This window comes from Puma concolor, chromosome A2 (assembly GCF_028749965.1).
Source record: "Puma concolor isolate L17-30 chromosome A2, mPumCon1.1.hap2, whole genome shotgun sequence".
Taxonomy (NCBI): domain Eukaryota; kingdom Metazoa; phylum Chordata; class Mammalia; order Carnivora; family Felidae; genus Puma; species Puma concolor.
This window is the reverse complement of record NC_141668.1, coordinates 3,139,062-3,158,743: the sequence shown is the minus strand read 5'-3', so window position 1 is coordinate 3,158,743 and position 19,682 is coordinate 3,139,062. Positions and strand designations below refer to the sequence as shown.

The 19,682-nt window shown below is 54.8% G+C and overlaps 1 protein-coding gene across 3 annotated transcripts in view; it reads right to left on the bottom strand.

The window, feature by feature from the left end:
- Positions 1-19,682, bottom strand: part of PAXIP1 (PAX interacting protein 1) — a 50,947-nt gene that overhangs the window by 13,828 nt on the left and 17,437 nt on the right. For 2 of the 3 annotated variants that reach the window (XR_015243681.1, XM_086685580.1), the window contains exons 5-12: positions 19,002-19,115; positions 13,183-13,821; positions 7,295-7,841; positions 6,793-6,887; positions 2,937-3,032; positions 1,896-2,033; positions 1,156-1,277; positions 531-715 (exon numbers count right to left, since the gene is read on the bottom strand). Coding sequence is in view for 2 of the 3 variants with exons in the window: in XM_086685580.1 (XP_086541706.1) it covers positions 531-715; positions 1,156-1,277; positions 1,896-2,033; positions 2,937-3,032; positions 6,793-6,887; positions 7,295-7,841; positions 13,183-13,821; positions 19,002-19,115 (1,936 nt within the window). In the remaining variant the exon portion in view is untranslated. The remainder of the gene's footprint in view (positions 1-530; positions 716-1,155; positions 1,278-1,895; positions 2,034-2,936; positions 3,033-6,792; positions 6,888-7,294; positions 7,842-13,182; positions 13,822-19,001; positions 19,116-19,682) is intronic. The other variant, XM_086685591.1, reaches the window with a different exon arrangement.

The following is a 19,682-nucleotide window of genomic DNA, read 5'->3' as shown; positions in this document are numbered from 1 at the left end:
CTGAAGTCACGTCCCAGGGAGACGTCCCAGGCAGACACGTCCCAGGGAAGCAGACTGTGGCTTAAAACGAAGAGCCATCCAAACACCAAACTCAAGAGCCACGATTAAAGCCACCGGAAAACCAGACTTAATGAGCATTTTGAAAACGGAGCCTATCAAGGCCGAGCTTGAACGGGCATTTTCTGGAGCGCATTCAGCTGAGTGTCAGAGCGTGTCCCGCAGGGCGGGGGTCCATGTGGCCCAGGACGAGCAGCTGGCAAGGACAGGGGAGACCACAGGAGCACAGGCGGGCACGGGACACCAGCAGGGGCTGGCTGGGGAGACCAGACCGAAAAGCGGAGAGCTCCTTCTATCCCCGGCATCTACTAAAAAGGCAGACGAGAACACCAAACCGGCTAGAGCCCCCGGGCAGGGTGGGGGGAAGGGACTAAGAGGAAGCTGGCGCACAGCGGTGCCTCGGGCAAGCGAGAGGCGGTGGACGCACGTCTAGCTCCCGCACTAATGAACCTGACCCGTGAAACTGCACTTACCCAGGAGACTGAAAACCAAGTGCGGGGTAGGGGCAAAGGGCTCCTGCAGACTGAACGTCGTGTAGCGGCCGCAGTGGGCCTGTCTCAGCGCTTCGAAGTTCCCCAGGAGAATGTCGCCAAGCCACTGGGCGTTCACGCACGGTATTCTCCACTCCTTGGCCTTTTCGTACTTCAAACCGGCAGGCCTTTTTGGTTTTGAGGAAAAACACACTTCGTTAAATGCTAGAAGCATCTACCGTTCAAACCAGTGTTTCTTTTGCATCTGGTATCAGAGACCCAGCAGGGCTGCCTGAGCCAAGGCGACGGCAGCCCCTGGCTGGCGATCGCGATCCCAGGATGCGTCCAGGCTCACGCCGCGGTCCCACATCGCCCGCAAGCCCCGCGTCTGCCTTACTCCCCGGACCCGACTCAGCTGACTCAAAGCCCGCGAATTTGAGATTCTAGTTCACCGCAGTGCTTTACGGACGCCTCTGCGAACGTCCAAACTTCACTGCTGTTACTCCCACAGACTGATTTTCGGGCTCCCACCACGGAACGCGACGCGGCGACCAACACCGAACTGCTGACACACCCGCCAAGTCGTAAGCGGACTTGGGAGCCCACGTGGCGTCAGAGGCGTGCTTACTCTTTACAGATGAGCACCGTGTTGCTGCGGCACAGGTAGCCCGTGTACTTGGCGCCTGCCAGGTAAGCCATGAGCTTCAGGTCGTCCCTGTCACTGTCGACAAATCCAGTCACAGAAATAATCTAAGCACAAAGAGAGCAAATAAGGCCAAGACGCAGTGACGATTTAACCCGTGGCCACTTCCTTCTCTGGGCCTGTTCTGTGCACCTGGCGTTCCCGCGGGCAGCTGGGAACGCCGCTCCCGACAGTGTGGAAAGCAGCATCCTATTCACGGGACGCAGGCTACGTCTGTAGCCGACGGGGGAGACGACCGAGATACCAGACCCGGGGAAGTTCTTCTGTGTCGGGAGGACGCTGCTGACGTCACTTTAACAAAGCCGTCCTACTAAGCGTGTAAATACGAACGGGCGAGTTCTGCACCCTCCCTGCCCATCCCAGTTCTGAGGTCGTCGGAGTGAGAGAGCCCACAGGTACCGACAGGGGCCTGCCCGGCGGTGGCCACTCCGGCACAAGACCCCCGCTTTACTCCGGGACCTTAAGTCGCGTCTGAGACGCTGGAGACCCGGTTAGACTCTCCTACGTGCAGGAGCCTGTGCCGCCAGGCGCACGGGAGGGGAGGTGTCTGCCCCGCCTGGGCCCTCGGGCGCCGGGCCAGAGGGAGCCCGAGCGGGAGGCAGAAAGCAGCGCAGGACCTACTCTGCCGGAGGAGGACGAACACAGAACAAAGCCGAGTCCCTTACGTGCTGAGAACACGGCTTCCCTCCGGGGGGGAAAGCCACCGGGAAGTGAAGGGCACGGTGGGGCGGCACCATCTTCCTCTTCTTCAGGACGGTGTTTAGCCAGTGCGCTGTGACACATCTCTTCCTCTCCCTGATCGCCTACCAAACACAGAATCACGGGTCTGTTGTGCTTGGGGCTTTGTGGCTGCAGGGTCACGCACAAAACCGCAAGGCTGGACAGCTATGACAACACCTTCCCGGGATCAGGAAGCCCTCGCGGGAATGTCACGACATCTAGCCCTCGATTTACCAAAGGGACAAACGTCACGATTGAGAACGTGACGACCCACACGCGAACGGGAGCCTGCAACCGGGGCAAAGGCAACACGCTTTGTAAACATCTTAAAAATAATCACGGAATGAGATCACATCGATGATCATCAAAATTCAATTAAAATGCCCCTGCAAGAACATGGAGGGCCCCCAAAAGAACAGGCTCCGAGAAGACGTCACCGCCTACCTAAAATCGGCCATGGAGGGAAAAAAAACCTCACAGGCATTTCTACAGTTTTAGTTGGAAAGTGGATCCAGAAAAAGGCTACAGTGTTGAAGAGCAGTTTCGGGGAGGTTGTTTATCACACACGTATTAACAGGGTTCTGTCCACAAGTAAGAACACTGTTAGAAGAGAAGACACGAACTTGAAGCCACAGACGAGGGGACACCACGCGAGCCCACGCCCTGCAGGAGTTTACAGAGGCTCCGTCCGGCCCCACGCACGAAGGCCCCCAAGGGCGCAAGTCCCGCTTCCGCCCCCCACTTGGTCACGGGGCTGCCCTGGACTGAGAGAAGGGGCGCGTCCTTGGCACACCGCGCTCAAAGACGTCAAGGCCAGGCGACCACAAGGTTATCTGTCCCAGCAAAGACTGGTGAAAAGAAGGGACTCTGCTATCTTCAGAGGCAGAAAAAGGTCCTTTCCAAACACAGCAATCACTAGAATCCTAAGATGGTCCGCAAAACGGGCCAGACTTCATTCCAGTCACAGGGGACGCTGCCCTACTCACCTGTGCGTACATCCCGCTGACCTGACTCTCGCAGAGGAGATGTGTGCATCGGCTCGAGAACGTCGGGTCCACGGTGCCGCCGTGCGCCTGGATTATCTAGACACACAGGAGAGCCAATGTCACAATCAACCTCGTGTGTTCAGGAGGACAGGGTACGGTTTCCGATTAGACTATTAAGGAGCCCATCGTCTATTTTTATAGTATATTTCACCAGAACTTATACGATACACGTATGGGTTATATTTACAGGTTCTCCACTCAGCGCCGTTAAGCGAAAATGAGCTCCAACGTTCATTTAACTCGAATTTCCAGAGGGAAAGACAAGAGAAACGAACGTTCTCTTTTGGTAACACGGTTCCCTCCACCTCGCACTGCTCACGTTCTAGACCAGCCAGCACCGCGTGGTGGAGGCCATCCTACGCTCCCCTGACCTGCACCCACTGGATGCCTACTACCCGCCCTGGCGTCATGACATTTCAGACATTGCCAAACGTCCCTGGGGGGCAGAGCCACCCTGGCTAAGAGCCATTATAAGAAATAAATAAATAAATAAATAAATAGCAGGAAGTCAGCAAACCCCGAAATTGATCTTTAACAACAGATCTGTCTTAGGGCTGAGGGAACTATTCTGTGGCATTGCATGGTGCTGGCAGCATTTGTGAAAGTCCAAAGAACCGCGCACCAGAAGGGACGGACTTTCGCGGTCTGTTAAAAAAAACATCTGCCCCACAAAACGGTTCTGCTTCGTTTACTTTTGTTTAATGTTTATTTTTGAGAGACAGAGAGTGAGCAGGGGAGGGGCAGAGAGAGAGAGAGGGAGACACAGAATCCGAAGCAGGCTCCAGGCTCCGAGCTGTCAGCACAGAGCTTGACGTGGGACTCGAGCTCACAAACTGCGAGATCGTGACCTGAGCTGAATTCGGACACTTAACCGACTGAACCACTCAGGCACTCCTTGCTTCATTTACATTAAAAAAAAAATTTTTTTTTAAATGTTTGTTTATCCCTGAGTGAGACAGAGCATGAGCAGGGGAGGGGCAGAGACAGAGAGAGAGAGAGAGAGAGAGACAGAGAGACACAGAGTCTGAAGCAGGCTCCAGGCTCCCAGCTGTCAGCACAGAGCCCGACGTGGGGGGCACGAACCCACGGACCGCAGAATCGTGACCTGAGCCAAAGTTGGATGCTCAACTGACTGAGCCACCCAGGTGCCATTTACTTTTTAAATTTGATTTTGGTCGGGGCGCCTGGGTGGCTCATTCGGTCGAGCATCTGACTCTTGATTTTGGATCAGGTCGGGACCTCAAGAGTCGTGAGATCGAGCCCTGGGTCAGGCTCCGTACTGATGGTGTGGAGCCTCCTGGGGATTCTCTCTCCCCTGCTGTCCTTCCCCCACTCACGCTCTTTCTCCGGAAAAAAACAAAACCAGAATTCACCGATTTTTGTTTCAGCAGTTCACAAACACGGCTTACTAAGGCATGCGAGCAAACGAGTGGTTTCTACACCACTGGTTCTCATCCCCCTGCGGCAAGCACAGCCAGCTCTTCGCGTGTCTTCCGACAGTTCCGGGTATGTTCTCACGAATCCACGCCTCCTGACCTCCTCCTGCGGGGCTCACCCTGGCTCGCATCTCCTGCAGTTAAGAGCCGTATTCCCTCCCTCCCGCCTGCCTTTCTTAGTTTTCTATGCACCTTTCACTATGTCATTCCCAAACTCTTCAACACACAACTACCGTCCGTGGTGGTATCTGTGCCCACAAATCCCTGGACGCGCCTCCCTTCAGAGCAGAGCTTGGCCTCCTGGCTTGGTATGGGCTGGACAAACAGGATACGGTGCAGCGACCGCATGCGGCTTCCCAGACAGGAGACACTGTGGCTTCCTCCCTGCTCCACCTCAGGTCACCTGCCCCGGCGGAGGCCAGCGCTGCCCCAGCCCCACGGAAGGCCCCGTGGCTCCTGTCGCCCGGCTCCTCCCGACCACACGTGAGCAGAGTGCCTCGGCCACAGCCACCCTACTGAGCCACGGCAGGGTCTCCACTCACGAAGCACCCTCCAGGTGACACGTGTTCCCTGCTGGGAGTCACCATGTTGCGGAGGACTCGTTACACAGCAGAGGGCACGGTGTAGCTCTTCCCGCCCCGACAGATAAGGCACATCAGGTCACATCAGAGCGCGTGTCAGCTGCCCCTCGGGGACCGCTCCTCCCGCTCCAACTGAGGCCGGCGCCTCCCTCCACTCATCTCCACGACTGCCCTCCACCCTCACCCAGAGAATTCCTCTCCCATCTCCGTGGGAGGGGGCGCCCAACCGTGGCCACCTGAGGACGCTGTCACCACAGCGGTGCGTCACGGGCAGACAGGCCGCGACATCCGAAGCCAGGAGCCACTCTTCCTCGGGGCTCCGGAGATGCCGCCGGCTGCTCCGTGACGCCTCCCGACTGCTGCTTCTTAGAGCCGTCCCTGGGGCGCAGCTCCGGGCAGCCCTCCCTCTGTACCCCGAACTTGCAGCGACGGTGCCCATCCGTCCCTCTCCACGTGCTCCTGCCCGTGCTTCGTCTGCACTGGCACGCCTGTCCCTTGCTACGCGCCCTCCTGGACCAATCCCGGAGCTTCAAACAGAAGCAGACTTGTCTCTATCTTTTGTGTCTTTGAGTTACAAAGATATCTTTGTTTTGAGGCCAGTTTCTACACATCACCTTCCAACACTTCTGTGATTTTTAGAGAATTTCCTGCTGCCGTGATTCTCAGATGGGCCTCTCCCCACCTCTCTCTGCCTCCTGCCCCAGGTCAGGTTACCAGCATCTCCCAACTGGCCTAGTCACCTGCCTGCACTCCCGTAACTCAACGTTTCATGGTTTGGAATGTATGTCTCTCCTTTTTCTACATGCTTTAATAACTACAGGGAGAAAATCCGACTTCTGTAACGTGGCACAGGAAGAAGGTCTTCGAAGGGGTGGCCTGGCCGGGAGCCCGTGCCTTCCTGCCACCCCCTCCCCATCTACACCGAGGGTTTCTCACTGGGACACCCTCCATGCTCCCTCCTGTTTGTCCTAAGACTGAGTGCAGGAACCACCTGTCCCCACAGGCCTCTCTCAAGCCCCCGCCCCCACCCAGCGGGCTGGGTTTTCTCACGGCTCTCGCTGCACCTGCCGTCCTGCCTCCTGCTCATCACAGGTGGCTGTTTCTCCGACTCATGTGCGGTTTTCTCCCCCTCGTGCATTCCCAGTATTCTGTCTCACACGGAGAGTGTTTCAACAACAGGAATGCTTTCGGGGAAGCGCATTTAAGATCTGCCCGAAGCATACTTACAGTCTTTTTTTTTTTTTTTTTTAAATTAGAATCAGTTTTGATTTGCGGCACTAACGGGAAAAGCGTTTACTTCTCCTTTTCCTTAAAGGCCAACATACAAAATAATAAATACGAGCACTACGGTTCCACTACAGACTAGAGACTCTGAGGTCCCTTCCCAGCTGGAGAGTCTAAGATTGTCCGGCACTCACCTCTGGAGACAGAAAGGATTAAGGCACACAGAGGATGATGGTCCCTATCCCAGGGCACCAAATACCTGATCTCATTCTCACATCCCCAGTTATACACAAATAACCTGTGGCCCTGAGAGTTTAAGAGCTGGAAGAATCTCAAGAATCACGAAGTCCAACATGCTTCCCTTACAGCGGGAAACACTGAAGCCCAGAAAAGTGATCTATCTGCCCAAAGTCACAGAGTGTCAAAATAAAATGCCCATAATACATTCCCAACACAACAACGTGCAGGTCACTGAGGGCAGCCAAACGGACGGAAGGCCAGTCTGCATTCCGCAAGTCCTCAAGACCGAGCTGTGTTTCTTCAGGCACAACTCACCCTCTTCCAGGTGGCCAGGAGCTGTTTATCAGACATCTGCTCGGGATAATCCGCAATCGCGAACACACAGCCCAGGAGGAACCCTTCTTCGGGAACTGGAACGGAATCACACGAGGAAAATAAAACCCCCTGAGTACATGTGTGCAAAAAACGGAGGCGTTCACTTTGCTGCGTTCATTCTGCATTTCTGAAGCCGGTCGCTCTCCACCGGGACGCTCGCAGCCTGAGCGGTACGTTCAAAACACAGGTCCGCGGGCTTGACGGTGCACACGAAGTGATCAGACACTGTGTGCGCACGGATGAGTGCGTGGAGCCCCGTGAGGGGCCCCAGTGCTGCCTTCAGGGGCCAGGACGCCCCACCGTGACAAGTGGGGCCCGCGTTGGGGACCGGACCCGTTCCCCTCCGTGAGGACCCTCCCGACGGGAACCCTCAGCCCCTCACCCCACCCTGGCGCCTCCCGACAAGACTTTAGGGGAGAGAGAGACCGCGCGCGATACTAACTCTCCACTGCCGGGTCGTGTCCAAACAGCTGGTGCGGGTGCTGGTGCGGGTGCTGGTGCGGGTGTGGGGGCGGCGGCGGCTGCGGCTGCGGCGGGGGCGGGGCCTGGGGCGGCAGGGCCTGGGGCGGCGGGGGCGCGGCGGGTGCGTGCATGTGCTGCTGCAGGTGCAGGCGCTGCAGCTGGGCCAGCTGCTGCTGCTGCTGCAGGTGCTGCTGTAGCTGCTGCTGCAGGTGCTGCGGCGGCTGCGGGTGCTGCGGCTGCAGGGGCGGCTGCGGGCGGGGCGGCGGCTGCGGGAAGGGGTGTGGCTGCGGCGGGGCGTAGGGCTGCTGCGGGATCTGCGGTTGCGGCTGGAGCTGCAGGATCTGCTGGGGCGGAAGGTGCAGGACCGGGTGCGGCGGCGGGGGCGGGGGCGGCGGCTGCGGCAGGTGGGGCTCCGGGGCCACCTTCACTTGGCCGAACAGCACGGCACCGGCGTTCGCGTGGCCCTGCTGGCTGTGGTTCACCTGATGCTCTAAGGTTTTCGTGGGCGCTGAAAGGGACTGTAGGATCTAGAAAACAAAAATGAGGCGAAGTCATTAGCGACAGGGAAACGGACTAACGTCCTCCAAGCGGGAGAACGCGAGCGGACCCAGCCGTCTCTTCAGCACCGCGCGACACGGAGGCACCAAACGGCAAGCGTCACCAACTTCGATAAAGCGAACGAATTCACCGGAATTCAGAATTCGGAAGTAGGTAACACGGAACGAGCTAATGCCTTAAAACTGACACACGTGTAAACTCACACGGCTGATGCGTTCGACAGAGCACAGTCACGGGGCTACAAAAAAAAAGGGGCGGGGGAGGAGAAAAGAGAGGCGCCCTGCTTCCTCGCAGGGGTCTGTGCGCCCCCCGCAATGTGCTGCGGGCACAGCGCCTCACCGGCACCCCCCCCCCCGTCCCCCTGCCAAGCTCCACACTTCTCCTAACCCAGGGATGCTCCAGGGAAAAAGTGGACCCTGCAGCCAGTCGGCCTGGCCCGAGCTCCTCCCCGCACCTGCCATTTTCCAACAACGAAAGGGGCCCCGTAAGAGGCGGATGTGAAGACCACCCCCCGGTGAAAGCACCCCCACCCCCCTCTTCTGTGGTTACCCTGCCCTGCGCCCTGGCAGCTCTGTAAACGGGGGCCGGAAAAGACACCAACGGTAGGTCTGTTTAATGGCAAACAGTCCCTCAACTGAGAAATCCTCAGCACAGCTGGGGAGTCAACCTTCCCCCAAAAGGACGGGGGGCTCTTCAGAAGGAGCGAAGTGTTTCGAGCCAGAGAAAATCCAACCGCCCAGACCGTTCCCTTCTAGTTCCTCCTTCACAACGACAGGCGTAAGCGGAGAGCCGCCGGCAAGCTGAGGGGAGGGAGGGGACAGGGCCAGGAGTCGGGAGAGGCCAGAGCACCAGATGGCACGTTATTGTATCATCCTGCACGGCACTGAATGTTATGTCCTACAATGAATTTTTTCCCAATTAAAAACACACTTGCCATTTAAACAAAACTCTAAAATCCAGTTGCAACGTAAGCCATGACTAAATCGAAAACCTCAAGTATGTTCTTAAAATGTATCTTCCACTTAAACAGACTCCAGAACGTAAAGGCCACATAATTTGCAAGGGTGGCAGACTCTGGATTTCGTGGCCAAACAGCTGCCTCTAAAACTGATGGAGGCCTGGCGCCCGGGGGGCTCAGTCAGGTGAGCATCCAACTTCGGCTCGGGTCATGATCTCAGGGATCATCAGATCAACTTCCACGTCGGGCTCTGCTCTCAGCAGAGAGCAGGGACTCTGTCTCCCTCTCTCTCTGCCCCTCCCCGGCTCGTGCTCGCTCTCTCTCAAAAATAGGCAAACATTAAGAAAAAAAAACAATAAAAACGAAGGCCAAACTCGAGGCTTGCACGATCTGTCTTTGAAATCACTTACAGGTAAGACCTCTCTCTCCATAAGGAGTTCTCTCCACACTTCAGAAGCTCCTCAGTAGAGCTCTAACCAGAAAATTTTTTTAACAAACTCATAACCGGCAGGGTAACGATTTATTCTCTATGCTTAAAAGTACTAAAAAGTATCGTGTAAAGCGGAGGGAAATGGACCTCAGCGCGTACCACACCCAGACAGCAGGAAAGCAACTGGGATGCTCACACGTCCACAAAAGCCGCGAGGGGCGGGTGGCAGACAGCTGCTAGGACTTCTGCGGATCAGTCCTGAGCCTGTCAGCGCAGCGGGCCAGTAACAGTGGCTGCTTCTGGAGAGGACACAGGAGTTAAGGGCAGAAGGGAGTTTACCACTTTGTACCCTTTGGTGCCACTTGAATTTTTTAAAGTTTTGTACACATGTATTTTTTTACTGCAGAAGTCACAACCCACATGAGCTTGACTGGGAATAAGGAATAAAGGCCTGTCCGCCACGATGGGCAGGGTGAAATCAGTGGTGTGCCTCAGGCTGCCTCCCCCCGCCCCGCACCCCAACCCCAGATCACAGGGCAGCTCCGGAAGGTCTGAAGGACCCTCCGTACAAAGGGTGAAAAGACCAGGAGTGGCTGAAGGTCTGGAGCCCGAGGCTGTTCCCCTTCCATGGGGGGGGGAGGGGGGGGTTGGTGCTCCAGGCCTGGAGCAAGGAGAAGCTGGGAGAGGGTGGGGTGGGTGCAGGCTGTGAGCACAGGGTGGCTCGGAGCAGAAAGGCGTCAGGACGAGAGCCCTGGCCTGGGGTAAGACGGACACCGGGCTGGAAAGCCGGGCTTTTCAACCGTCTGATGTGCCTCTTGTGGAAAACGCGCTAGTCTCGAGCAATCAAACAAGCGGGATTCCTGGCTGCTTGGTCGCATAATCTGCCATTCCACAAACAACAGTTCTTAACGAACGTCAAGTCTGGATTCTTCCTTTACGTGACGCTATTGCTTTCTTTATTTAAACTGCTTCCTACCAAGTGCCCCAATATATAAAGAATTTCAACACAAACAACGTGGCTCTAGCCACTACCAATTCGCAGCCTATACAAATTTTGATGATTGGCTGTGTTCTCCTCATCCCCAATCTATTTTTAAACTAAATCTGTCCTCTAGCTGTAACATTTCAAAACTTCATTTTCTTCACTTCTAGCAGCAAAATGTCCCTGCAAACCAAAACCACGCGCAACGTCTCTGGGCAGCCGCTCTCCCTGGGGCCCGGGGGGGGGCTTCGCGGGGCCTCGAAGCGCACCAGAGCCTGGGGCCGGCTTCTCCGACGGCCCTCCTGCGGGGCGCACCCCACTCCCTGATGCAGGCACCCATTTCCACCCCACAGGAGCGGATTCCATCCAAACGTGAATTCAGGGAGCGTGGGACCGAAGTGGACATGGGAGAAGCACAGGGCGGCAACAGGGGCAGGGGCAGCGGTGAGCCGACGGGGGGTCAGCAGGGGGCCCCTGGGCCCCAGACCACAGGAGGGGTCCGTGTGCGCTCCAGCTGCACGCCCCGGGGCCGCCGGGCCTCCCCGCGCACGCCCCAGTCACACCACCGCTGCCTCCCGGCTGTCCTCCGGCTGCCTTCTCCACCGGCCTCAAGCTCCTGGCTTTCCGGTTGGTTCTTTCTGACCGTCGGCTCTGCTCCCCTCACGGCCCTCTGGTGCCGAGCCCAGGACCTCGTGGCTTTAGCATCCACTCCCCATCAGAGCCGTTCTCTGCGTTCCGTCCTCCCCCCACCCGCAGGGACCCCATGTGAGCGTGGGCCCCAATGGACAGAGCATTCCGTCCTCTCCCCCCACCTCCCCTCAGGGCTCCCCCCCCCTCCCCTCAGGTCCTCCTCACTCGCCACCACCCTCCAGAACGGTGTCCCGCCGACTCAAAGTCCTCCCGGCCCCGCAGGTACAGGACCGCGATGGGAAGTCCAAGTATGGCGGTGGGGGGGAGCCCACGGAAGGCGCCTCGCCGCGAAAGTGGAGTCTGCCGCTCGGCCACCACGCGCTGTCACCATTCAGGCTACAAAATACTGCCTCACCCACCTTGCGGGAAATGCCACAAATCCCGCTTTTGTGGACGATCCCACGATTTTGGCAAAAAACCCCACAACCTTCTTTGCCCCAAAATGAACACGCCAGGCAGAAGGTCTCACTGGTTGCTGGCATGTAACCTGGGCCCCCTCCGTCTCTCATCTTCCCAAGCCACCGCCCCTCCGACATCACTAACTCGGCCACCAACACCCCCCCGCGTCCGCCTGTCCTTCGGTCCGTCCGTCATCTGCTCGGCCTCTACCACACCCCACGTCCACCTGTCCTTTGGTCCATCCGTCATCTCCTCGGCCTCCATCACCCCCCGCATCCACCTGTCTTCCATCCTTCCGTCATCTGCTCGGCCACCAACACCCCCCCGCGTCCGCCTGTCCTTCGGTCCGTCCGTCATCTCCTCAGCCACCGCCACCCACCCATGTCCTCTTGTCCTTCTGTCCGTCTGTCATCTGCTCGGCCACCAACACCCCCCGTGTCCGCCTGTCCTTCCATCTGTCCATCATCTCCTTGGCCTCCACCCCCCCACGTCTGCCTGTCCTTCCGTCTGTCCATCATCTCCTCAGCCTCCACAGCCCGCCTCTTGGTGAACTGCATCTCGCTCACTCTTCCTCAGCTCCTAATGTGTGGTCACCAACCTAACCAGGGTCCTGACCACATCCAACAATACTGTCTTCCCAGGATCCCTGTATCACCTATTCCAGAATCTTCCATTCTCCTCAAACCCAATTATGTCTCTCTTCCCCTCCACCCTTCGCCTCGTGCCACCTTAATTTTCTTCCTTCAGATGTCTACAGAATGTTTTCTTTTCTTCCACCTTATTCTGGTGTCTCAACCATGTACTAACTCTCTGCTAAGTCAGGAAGGGAGGACAGGAAAAGAAAAACGAGAACACTTTTAACATGCGCCTCAAATCAAAAGACTTGAAGCACCACCAGTAGACTCATCAGTGACACCGCGATCTACAAGAAACAGACCCTTCCCAGAGCCCCAGTGGCTTGCGCAGAAGGTGGCCTCGTTCCTCAGGGAGAATGGTCCAGGCCCTGGGGGAAAGACCCCTGCAGAGGCCTCCAGCTCTCCCCACAGCCTCAGTCTCACAGATTTTCTTCCCTTCTGGCACAGCGAATGCACGCCTGCCTCTGGGGCTTCAGTCGCTGTTCCTTCCTCTGGGAACCCTCCACCCCCACCCTGTTCTTCCCCAGCCTCTGTCATTCACGCCTCTTTCTTGAGGCCCTCCCTAGCCACCTCTTCTAAATGGCCTCCTTCCTCTGTCGGCTATTATAGGACCCCTTATTGAACTGTCTTCAAAACGCCCAGACCCTGAACCCACAGGAGCCCTTTTGTTTGTACGTGTCTGTCTTCCACACCTGAAATGAAGGCGGGAAACTGGTCTTTCTCCTTCGCCACCTTGTCTCCACGACCCAGAGAAATGTACACAGCGGCCAATATACCACCGTGACTACTTTCTTTTGGTCCTAAATTGAAGGACATCTGCTGAAACTTTCCAAGTCCATTCCACATCAACAAACTCCAACTGGGATCCTATCAACTGAGATCACGACTTCTGTAAACGAACGAAGAATTCGTGAAGTTCATTATAAGCAAATACGAACACGCAGTTAACTTCAAGCCACTGCTGATTTTAGGCTAATTAAGAGCAGAAACGTCCTTGGGGGGCAAGCACTCCCGTCACTGGTACCTGCTGGCGTTGAAGAGACGCTCGACAACACACACACACACACCCCTGTGGAACAATTCTCACATAAATAAATACCGCTTGTAAGGTAACTGTCCTGAAGAAGCGGGAACCACTAACCTGTATCGAAACCATCTGTAAAATCCAGCCCTAAAATCCGTTACTTAAGTTCCCGCTCGTCACAGAGTGACTTACGTGTGCCACATTTGGCGGTCGGCCGATCTGCTGAATGTCAGCATTATTCGTAATGTTTCTCAGCGTCCGCACCGCCGGACTCCAAGAAGCGATCATTTCTGATCTTTCAGAACTCTGCAGGTTCTGTCCCGAAGCCATTACGCTGCCCCGGACGTCGGGGGGTAAGACGCTGCCCGGAACGGGTGGCACGCTGGCACATAAGTTAATCAGGCCCGGCTCCTTTCCCGGGGGCAGTCTGCGTTTGGCCGCGGCTAACTGTGGCACTTCCGCTGGGGTCCAGTTTAAGTTTCGCTCCTGTTTCTCAGGCGATGAATCCGAAGAGTCGTCAAACATCAACTCCCCTTTGGGTTTTTCGGTGTTTGACTTGGGTGAGAACTGCTGGGCACCTGAAGGGGACCCTTCTCGAGAACTGGCAGGGCTCGATTTCTCGTCGGTACTCCCCTCGTTGGGGGAATCCTGCTCCTCATTTTCTACCTCCTCCTCCTCCTCCTCCTCTTCCTCTTCTTCCTCTTCATAGATAATGAGGCGAGGATGGTAAAACGCTTCATCCTTTTTGGTTTTTTCAGATATGCAATCCAGGACCCAGTCGGGGGTAACAATTTTAATACTTGCTCTCTTTAAAGCACATTCGTATTTCTCCTGCAAGTAAAGAACAAACACATAAACACAGCTGTAAGTTTTACCGAATCTCCTAGAACCGTGTACTGAAAACGTCAGGACAGGGATGCAGCTGAAACGGTCGGCACTTGTGACTGCCGTTTTAGACACGGAAAAGCTTAAACTCCTTCCAGACGCACGACTAGAGCCAAAATGAACCATCGGTCTATGAACTCGGGACGGCCTCACCTGCAACAGCGGTCTTACAAGATTTTATTTTATTAAAAAAAATTTTTTTTCAAAGATCACTTATTTTTGAGAGACCGAGAAAGACAGAGTGTAAGTGGGGGAGGGGCAGAGAGAGAGGGAGACACAGAATCCGAAGCAGCTCCGGGCTCTGAACTGTCAGCACAGAGCCCATTGTGGGTCTTGAACTCACAAACCGCGAGATCACGACCTGAGCCGAAGTCGGACGCTTAACTGAGCCACCCAGGCGCCCCTTACAACATTTTGTTTAAAGTTAACCTCTACAGATGGTATTTTAGAAAAAAGTACAGCTAGCAATCCCACGGAAAATTCTCTGACGAACGAAATAAACAATCGCCACCTCGCTTAGTTTTTACCCACCGACAATCTGTACAAAGCCGCAATGGGGGCAGAGCTCCTTCAGGACATCGGGCACAGTCAGGGAGGGTGGCCGACTTTCCGCGGGGAGGCTTCCTCAACGAGGCGCCTAGTGTTAATCGAGCCCGCTCCACGGGAGACACAGAGGGTGCAGCACGTCTCTGACCTCAGGAGATTTACAACTTCGCTCTGGAGAGAACGTGACCACGAACAGGAATACAATGTGCAGCCACTGCTGAGCGAGGCGGGCACATGTACAGAAGGGTCCCACCAGTGTGAGCCGCACGACTCAGGGAAGGCCTCTGTTGCAAAGTGAGGCCGGGCAGGGGCGTGACAGCAGGCACGGGCACTGAGCAAAAAACGTAGGGTGCATGGAAAAGGTGTGCTCACAGGCAGGGGCCCCCTTACAAGTCAGGGTGTAGAACGGCACAGACAGCAAAGGATAAGAGACACCAATGAAAGAGTCACATGATACAGGAGCTTTAAAATAAACACGTCTGAGGGGTGCCTGGGTGGCTCAGTCAGTTAAGCGTCCGACTCCTGATCTCAGCTCTGGTCGTGATCTCATTCACGGTTCCTGAGTTCGAGCCCCTCATCGGGCTCGGTGCTGACAGTGTGGAGTTGGCTTGGGATATTCTCTCTCTCTCTCTCTCCCTCCTTCCCCACTCCCGCTCTCAAAGTAGTAAATCAACTAAAAAGAATAAATAAGCGAGTTTGTAACTATGGTTCGCTTAACTAACAGAATCTCCCCCCCACCCCAGCTTCCAAAGCCTAGGGTAACAGCAGGTCTCTGGCAAACATGCTGGAGCCCCCACATTAAAATGCGTTTCCTGGCAAGGAGGCCGAAGGTGGCACTCGCTGTTCACGGTCAGGGCAAGGGTGACCACGCAGACGACCGCCCTCAGGCCGGCGCTGGCCACCAACGGCAGAGGAAGCCGGGACCCACCTCCTGGGAAAGAGCGAGACCCCCCCACGAGCCTCAGGGAGTTCACGCTGTTGCTTCTGAGGACGCTCCGCTTCGAACCTTCTGAAAACGCAGTCATGGGAGGACACGCGTGAATGACACGTGAGGCCAGAAGCGGATGTAATCACCGCCATACTGCTGAGACCCTTCCACCGTCCCCATCTGAGGGCACGGCTCCAACCATCTTTGTTATAAATGCAGATGTACGTGTGTTCAAAAGGTGGAGGGGGCACCACGGTGTCCGGGGGCACAAACACTCTAGAATGTGCTTCTCGCTTCATACGTCGCGAACAACCTCCCACGTCAACGTGTGCTTCTAGGCCGGCCCTTCTGCTCCTAACTTTCTGGGGTACACTTTCCAACAAACTCCAAAAGCGGAGACGCCCGTGCGATAAATCCCCTGTACCCGTCACCCAGCTCCGTTAGCTGGCAACCGTCCGCCATCCCGCTTCACCTGTCTCCTCTGTGACGCTGCATCTCTGACGACCCCCGCCACCGTGACCCCCACTCAGCTGGGGGGCCCCCTCACACCCAGGCGTAACTCGTTTTAACCCCAGCACGCCATTCTGTTGCACAGTGATTTCAGGCAATCCCCCGTCCCCCGGATCACTGCTTAGTTATTTCTTGCATCATTCATTCTAGTAGTCTCTAACGTCTGGGGTTTTGTTACCATGAAAACCTGAAGTTAATTCTCGACACACATATCCTGAATCGCTGGGTCTGAGATGAACTCCTGGGTTCTGGTATCCGAGTATGGAAAGCACTTTTAGGCTCCTGGCCTCTAACTACACCCCCTCCTAAAAGGCTGTGCCACCAACTACGAACGACTCTATCAACTGACCCACACGCCTGATAATACCCAGTTTTATTCCTGGCCGTGTGCTTGAACTCCTTGAAACCATGCTGTGTGTAAAGCATGATTTAAGTCGTGCGTTTTATTAAGATGGAAACGTTTTAAAACCTATGTGTCGAGCAGCACGTGGGAATACGGAATGCTGAACTCAGTCACACCACAGCGTGCACTGACCACGGAAACTAAGCTGAGACCGGGTGCTGTGCAGAAGTGCTCGATCACGACAGTGCACGCCTGAGACTAACACACCACCGTCCGCTCACTAAATCACGGAATTGAAATAAAAGCTTCAAAGAATTAAAAAATCCCCTTCTTTATCCCCCAAATCATCCCGAAATATTTAACCATGAAATGCGAAACCAACCCTCCCACGTCGCTACAGATGAGAGCCCTCTGTAGCAGACTAGAGACTTGCAACTTCCTGACCGCCTGTCCCAAACGAGCCACAGGGCTGTCCTAGGAAAACAAGTCTGGACACACACCGAAGTATTTATAAGCTACACAAATACGACCAGGTAACAAATCTGAGATTTCTACGTTATTTTCCAAGATAGGAAGATGGTTTGCTGAAAATAATAAAACGTGACATTTTTTTTTAAACTGTTAAAAAATAGCAGAAGTAAAACTAGTGCCACGCGGTGCAGTCGCCGAGCATCTCGGACACCATGGAGAAACTCCATGCTTCGCGCTGGCAGCCGCCGTGGTCGGCCGGAGTCGTCGTCTGCACGCCGGGCCGGCACTCATTTCAGGAGGGACACTGTCACTCACGCGTCCTCTCCCTTCTAACCCAACAGGGAGTTTTTGTCACTGAAAGACAGTTACTGCTTGAACAAAGGCGACCTAAGAACAAAGCAATGTCAGATGCCTTTGCCTGAGCTGACTTCCCAGCTAAGTCGTTCCAATTCTCGAACCCTCACACGCACAAGTTACTAAATGCACGGACTCAGGGGTGCCTGGGTGGCTCACTCGGTTGAGCGTCCGACTTCGGCTCAGGTCGTGATCTCACGGTTCGTGGGTTCGAGCCCCGTGTCAGGGTCTGTGCTGACAACTCAGAGCCTGGAGCCTGTTTCGGATTCTGTCTCCCTCTCTCTCTGTCTCTCCCCCACTCACGCTCTCTCTCTTTCTCAAAAATAAACGAACAATAAAAAAAAAAAAAATCTAAATGCACAGACTCGGGAGCCAACAGTGCAGCCCACAGGGTCCGGGTCGTGGCCAGCGGCGGGGGGCCGGCGGGTCCTCCGGCCACAGCAGGCACGGTCGCCCGCGAGGTCTGCAGCTGCCAGAGACCAGCCCTTCCCAGCAACAACACACTCCCGTTGTTCCGCCGATTCTGTTCTTAAATCCCTTTCTTCTCCACTTGACTGAACATCTTAAAAATCCAGGAATACGAAAGGTGGTTTCGCTCTGCCGTTTAAACATGTTCTTTGTTCATAAAAATGCAAAAAAAAAAAAAAAAGGATTTGAAGAGATGCCGTTTATTTTTGAGTCTGACATTCACGCGTTGCCTCTTCAATGACAATGACTCTTCAGAAGTATTTGCTCATCTTTACAAAAGCTATACTTTGTTTCCCTTCGAGCTAGCCACCTACAAGCAAATGATTTGCTCTTAGCCATAAATTATAAGATATTAATATGAAAAGAACCGTTATACCGTTTCACCAAAACATGCTATATTTCTTAGAGTGTTATACAAAACGTGATTTACTTCGAGAGACTTAAGAGTCACATCTTACATTTTCACAGAAACGCTTCTTCTCGGACCGCGTGGCTAAGTTACAACCACACCCACTGGCTCAACATGGCTCTTGTCAGGAAACCAGCGTGGCCACGGCACACGTTTCCAGATCGCCTCTGCTCAATGTCAAAGCCTCTGTGAAAGAGGAACCTCACACGCCACCCCTGCCCCCCCCCACCCCCCACTCCCAGCCAGGGTACCCTTGGGAAGAACAGGATGGCAGCACGGATTCAGAAGCAGTTAAGAAAAAAACAGGATACTGGCACGTGGAAAGTCAACTTGCCATAAACACACTCCTCTTGACTCTCAGAGTCATAAACCATCGTTCCTGGGAGGAGCAAAGTCTGGTTTCCAGAAAGCGATGGTCCTCAAACTCTCGTGCGCATCAGCACCACCGGGAGGGCCTCACCCAGGTTACCGGGCTCTGCACCTGCCCTCACCGGGTCCTGGTTCACGAGGCGTGGGGCGGGCCGCAGTCTGCGCTTCTCACAGATGCACAGGGGAGGCGGGTGCTGCTGACCGGGGGGCCCCACTTGGGAAACCAAAACTCTGTGGCCCCACCAGTGCTTAGAGACAAGAACCCCACGATTATCGAGATAAACGTACTTGTATCTATTCTAGATCATTAAAAAGGAAATGGCATTGGAAACTTCGCCAAACACACGTTTACAAAGTTTTACTCAGCACAACGCCTTTTTAAAAATTGTGAAGAAGACTAAAAATACATACTTTCACAAATAAAAATGAACTAAACTTTTACTGAATTTGAAAGGAAACTCAAAAAGAGACTGCAAAAACTTTCCCATTTTCTCCACAAAATAAACCCAAATTTCTTCGCATTTAGAGGTCACATCTGGCTCAGAGTAGAAACGATAATCATCTCGCTTCGTCTGCGGAATGAAGCCAGGTCTAAGTCAGGTAAATGAACTGAATCGGCTTTTGTAAATGGAATCTAGCAATTAATCCGAGAGAAGCTCACAACCGTCACTCGGCACCGGAAGTACTGAAGGGATGCGCGAAGAGGAAAATGTACGTGAAATGCTTACCCCCTTTGGTTCGGGGACCACCAGATGCGTGCATTTCTTGTTGAGGTGCAGCTGGCAGTTCCCCCCATAGAAAGTGAGCAAAGCCCACAGGGCGCTCCTGTCTTCAGACGACACCTGGGAAAGGAAGGGACACCGGGCTTCCGTCACACATTTCAGTCCGTGCAAGCGTGCTCATCGTCAAAGTACAAGGTGGCATCTTAGCAGTTCTGCTGCACCTACTGGCCTCCCTCGTCAAAGGAACTCGAGTAGGGGGACTCATGGGGGAACACGTGAGCGCTCAGGGATCTGCTTGGCATGACAAACTTTCAATTCCTATCGTGACTGCTTCGTAGACGTGATTTTTTTCACCCTGTCGCCAAATGAATGGAAAACACATATCCACGCTCCAAAAAAACGAATGGGGGATTCTTGCAACTCAAGTGACGGGGAAGCAAGCAAAGGAGGGAGTGCGTCACCGCGTCTGACAACCAGAGGCTCGAAAATGTCTGCGGGCAACAGCAGCACCCAAGTCACTAAGGAGCCCCTTCACCATTGAGGGCTAAATACTAATTAAGAAATGGAGGAATGCAAGAGACAACGAGTTACCTGGAGCTCAGGGAAAATCCTAAGTATTATCTAACACATCAAAGGAAATGAGGCAAGCCTGAAAGGGCTCATTCTTATGCTTGCGTAACTGATGAA